The following is a 5,560-nucleotide window of genomic DNA, read 5'->3' on the forward strand; positions in this document are numbered from 1 at the left end:
TTTTGTAAATGGTACTAAATATGTAGAAATTTCATATTTAGGCTATTTTGATCGTATTATAGTTACCATAGTAATACAATGTAAACATGGAGATAAATTTAATACCAATCAAAATATATCCGATGATATAAATGCATAATTATAAAGGAAACAAGCATTTAAATAGTAAAATCATTAAACTGGTACGTAGTAATCGTAAACGACTACACGACAACATTCAAACCTACATTTTCTAGATAGGAGCTTAGTTCCCATGAACAATGTTGAAGATATCATCAGCAATGTTTTTCGCATCATTTGAGATACCAAATAATCCGGCACTCGCAAATCCAACACAATAAAGACCATGTTCCCCTTTCCAATGATTAGGGCTTTTATGTTTTGGCATTCCATTCTCGTTGAAGAGCCCTCCATCATCCTAGATCAAACCGAAAATGCTAAGATTAAAAAACAAAAGGTTAAGTAAACAAATTAAGTGTTATAACTTTAGTTACCTTAAGCCATTTTCGCACAGTGCTTTTAAAACCCGTAGCAAAGACAATGGCATCAAATTGTCTCTCTTGACCATTTGTGAATTTGATTTGATCACCTTTTATTTCTTCAATAGCCGTCATTACCTAGAGACGAAAAAAAATAACAGCATGATCGCTAGTTAATGTTTTAATGTTATTAGATATATATGAAAACATGATAGAGGGGTTTACCTCAATGTCTCCTGTTTTGATTTTTGAAATTGTCCCAACATCGATAATAGGTGATCGTCCGGTTTCATTTTTGATCATGAATGGTCCTTTGAATGGCCTTTGTATTCCATATACACCAAGATCTCCATACAACAACTTACTCAACATTAGGACCATCTTTTCCACGAAAGGGCAAGGAATATATTTTAGTATATACATTCCGAGTTGCACTAGCTCCTTGGTAAGCACATGTATCTGTCACAACAACAAAAAGAATAGCATACAATATTATAATTATCAAAAATATGCTTTTATTATATAAAACGGCGACAACTTTATATTTAAAAATCACGCGGGAGAGCGTTTAGCGCGCATACCGGGCTACGAACAACTATTGATGTTTGAGCACCCCAATTGCACAAGTCATATGCAATTTCCATGCCCGAATTTCCAGCACCAACTACAAGCACATCTTTGTGTCCAAATCTTTTTCCATTATCATACTCGCTCGAATGGATGAACAATCCTTTGAAGCTATCTAAACCATTAACATTAGGAATAATACCTTCGCTATTTTCACCGGTTGCCGCCACAAGAAACTCACACACGTACTCCTCGACCAAACCCGAAATCCAATTTTTGGCGGTAACCACCCATTTTTGTGCAATCCTATTATACCATGCATTCTCAACGCTGCGTTGGTACAACGGAGCTACATTAAACTGATACACATAGTTTTGCAAGTATTGAACAAACATGTATTTTGGTACAAATGTGGGTGCGGACAAAGGGAATGGCATATGAGGGAGTTCACAGAAGCTTTTAGTCAAGTGAAGCTTTAAGCGATCATAAGCCTTTTTTTGCCATAAAGATGCATAGCAATCTTCCCTTTCAAGAACAATGTTTGGGATAGAAAGAAGATTGAGACATGCTGATGTTGCAATGCCGGCAGGTCCTGCTCCGACTATCACAACAACTGTTTCTTGTTTCATTTTCTTTCAAGCTCTTTCTAATGAATAATGTATGTTTATTGATGCAATATGTAATGCACAATGCACATACCCTTTTTATAGGAATTACAAAAAGGAGGCAAAAGAGACTATTTCCCACCTTTATTGGAACCGTTACTGAAAAACTTATTTTTTAAAAGTTTGAAATGTCATCCGCGCTAAAATTTCTGAGTTATTATTCATTGAAGTATTCCTGCTTTTTTGTAAAAAAAAACTTTTAGAACTTACGTTACAAACTTAATTTACTTGACTAGAATCTACACGTTCATATTGGCTTAATGTGTGAACACATGAATATGGTAATTAATATCTTTACAAATAAGTAAAAGATGAGATTTCGTGTATTATCATATGCGGTTGTAGAGCACCGGAGTCGTCGTGTCAAGTTCAAACATGAGACAGAGTCGAAACAAATACATTTAAACACTCTAATTTACGATAGTCGTTAGTATCATATTCAAATATCATGCAAAAATCATGTATGCCATATGTAAAATGTATTCAATTGAATTAAACCTTCCGCACACGTGGTTAAACTAAGTTTAAAATTGAAAGCAAATAACAACCATAAAGTGAAGCGATTCAAACATGTTGGAATACATGTGAACGGTTTCGATAGTTAATTTGATAGAACACATGTGAACGACGATATGATGGTTAAACGAAGATTTTGATTAACGTGGTGAATAAAACGGATACAAACAAATCTTTTAAAATACACAAAGGTAGTTATGTAAAGCGTTTAACGGTAACATAGCTTTAACTATGGTTATAAACTGGTTAACAGTTATTAATACCTAGGATAATTGCGTATTAATACAACTAATGTCTTAGGGTTACATAATGCAAATAGCATAATTAAATTTAATTAAATAGGATAATTGTATCATTCCCTAAACTTTAGTTGCCTTGTTAAAAACAAATGGCCTCCCTTTTCCAAATCTTTGAGCACCCACCCTGTCATTGCCAATGTAAAGATCAAAGCTAGTGCTGGCTTTATCTTGTTTATAAGTTTCGTTCTAGCTTTTAGTCTCTTTTGGTCTAAGCGTGCTTTTGTCTTCATCATCCCCATCATCACTTAAGTGCCTAGCTCTAACCGCGTTCTCTGAGCGTTGAGGTTCCAAACTAAAACATCCAAATACTGAATGTATATATATCCTAAGCATAATCACATCTTCAACCAGTATTCCCAAGTTGGTTGCTATTACACCCCACATGTTAAATTCACTTATATGATATGTCTATAGCCACCTTCTTTTTTTTTCTTAACAAACTCATATAAATCAAATAAATCAATAACCTTGTCATTCTCAAAACATGATGGGAACAAATTTGATCAGCTCAAGTAACAGTGTGCAAACCGTTATGTCATAACAGAAAATTTAGGTTTGAGAATGGACCGATGTTAATGAATAGAGGTTGGATCCTACAATATGCTAAGAAAGTAACATATTCCATCAAATGATTCAATGTAAGTGAATCCTCCCTGCGTAAATCTCTTTGCATCTTCATCAATTTGCAAAGTACCCATCCAAATACTCCTCCTTTCTCTGTTCATATCATTCATCTTCAATTCTCTCCATACTTTGTGTACATCATCATCCGTCCGTATTGAACTCCTGCTTTCAAACATATTCGACAAGTAACACACCGATCCCTCAAGATGATATTAAATACGTGGAGTCGTAATTGATCCAGACCTAATATATTCTTGTCAAGATCAGGCGTGTAAAACACACTAGGAATCAGAAAAGATTTGTCAAATATGCTCATTTCTATTGGTAATCAATCATAGAAGCCACAAACAGACAAACTAATTGATGATTGTAAACAGAAATTATGAACAAGAGATTGTATATGGAATGGAAATTATTATTGTTTACACTGATGATTCGATTACAATTGTATAGCCAGCCATATATATACATATGAGGCGTCGCTTTGTAAATCGACACACCGATTCACATCGCTTTTATCTAAACGATGTTTACAAACGACAGCTATTGTACCCCTAACTGCCTAACGGGCCTAATTACAAAATTATATATATTCCCCTGTTAATAATTAATATTTATATAATAAGGGAAAAGATCCAATACAATAATGCCTTAACGTACAATACGTACGGGAATCCATTTTTTCACGAATCGATCCATGAAATCACATCCAAACATCTCGGAATCGTCAATACATATCCAATCAATCATTGGTTTACCCAAAAAAAAAACAGTTTTGAATGGTTAATCGATCAATTTTTCACTTTTTTTTCACAAAGACCGTTTTTGTGCGTTTAAATTTTTGTGAGCGTTTTCTGAGCGTTTTAGGTTTTTTCCTTTGTTTTTTGCCTTTGAGCATCTCGCATACCGTACGTTAAGGCATTAGCGTACTGCACCCTACATAATAATACACATATCATTATATCTTTAGTATCTGTATGTGATTAATACTTCATTGTCCCCCTTAATCACAAACAATCTTAGGTCTTCATCTTCTTTACATGGCCATCTTTTTTTTCTTGAAACCGGGTGGTGCAGACGAGGTTCCCGATTTGGTCTTCATTTATCATGTTCACTACAAGCCTTCAAGATATGTAGGTCCAGGCATTGTTCGCTGTTGCTTCTACATATCTTCCATGTAACATTGCCATCATTAATAGATCATATAAATATATTTCTGTACCATCGCTCAGGTACGATGGAATGGGCTTCTCGAAATAGTATTTAAGGTACACTTTGTGGTACCATTCCACGAGTTCCTAGAACATATTTATGAACTCATTAACTTGTAAATGAGATTTATAAGCCTGCAAAGTGTTTAACAGATTCATACAGTCACTTATTAACGATATTGCTGGAAGAGTTGAGTAATCTTCTTCCATTCTTGAGTCTTGTTGGGCCTGCAAATCAATCGCGTCAAAGTAATTTGCCAAATACTCGCCCCTCTTCACTTTCAAACGCCTCTGACCCATTTGAATCTTCCCCATCAATATTCAGATTAATTGTGACATAAATCTCCTTTAAATATGACTTTAAATCCTTGTTTAGTTAATTGTTTTAGGATTAATATATTATTATTATTATTATCAACGCTAGGCACGTAATACACACTCTTCTAAGGTGTATTTATTCCATCAGAACAGATTTTCATGTCTTCTGTTACTTTTATAACATTATGACATATTTTTTCACATTATTATGGCAAAGTACCCAACCGCCAGACTAACTAATGGTTGGGTATTGTTATTGAGAAATACATAACTTATTCTATATCTGGAATCTGGATTTGTAAAGCAAAAATGAGACTGATCAGTTGCTACGGAGCTAAACTGTTTAGCACTCATGTAATATTTCATTAATGACTTTGTATGCAATTTTATGTTATCGAAATGACTAAACTACATTGACATCTTTTTGTGATTCTTATAATGTCGCAGGTCAGTATTTTTACTTGTAAGATAAACGGCTTGTATTTTGGTCTTACACTAATTTTGTAATGTACGTGTTCATGACATTATGACATTAAACCACACGTCCACCAAACATGTATAAAACTAGTTGGATAAGTTTAAAAAAAAAAACAAAACATTTTTAGTTTTTTGATAAATTGTACGTATTTATATACTTTTTTGTAAATGGTACTAAATATGTAGAAATTTCATATTTAGGCTATTTTGATCGTATTATAGTTACCATAGTAATACAATGTAAACATGGAGATAAATTTAATACCAATCAAAATATATCCGATGATATAAATGCATAATTATAAAGGAAACAAGCATTTAAATAGTAAAATCATTAAACTGGTACGTAGTAATCGTAAACGACTACACGACAACATTCAAACCTACATTTTCTAGATAGGAGC

General features: G+C 33.6%; 1 protein-coding gene across 1 annotated transcript; it reads right to left on the minus strand.

Moving 5' to 3' along the window:
- Window positions 1-244: 244 nt before the first annotated feature.
- Window positions 245-1,675, minus strand: LOC143608796 (putative indole-3-pyruvate monooxygenase YUCCA11). The gene is made up of 4 exons (XM_077083735.1): window positions 1,061-1,675; window positions 705-938; window positions 495-617; window positions 245-418 (listed from the first exon to the last, which is right to left on the minus strand). Exons 1-4 carry the CDS (start codon window positions 1,673-1,675, stop codon window positions 245-247), a joined length of 1,146 nt encoding a protein of 381 aa, XP_076939850.1.
- Window positions 1,676-5,560: the final 3,885 nt, after the last annotated feature.

This window comes from Bidens hawaiensis, unplaced genomic scaffold (assembly GCF_021521415.1).
Source record: "Bidens hawaiensis isolate Kalapana, Puna unplaced genomic scaffold, B.hawaiensis_p1.1 tig00419431_1, whole genome shotgun sequence".
NCBI classification, from domain to species: Eukaryota; Viridiplantae; Streptophyta; class Magnoliopsida; order Asterales; family Asteraceae; genus Bidens; species Bidens hawaiensis.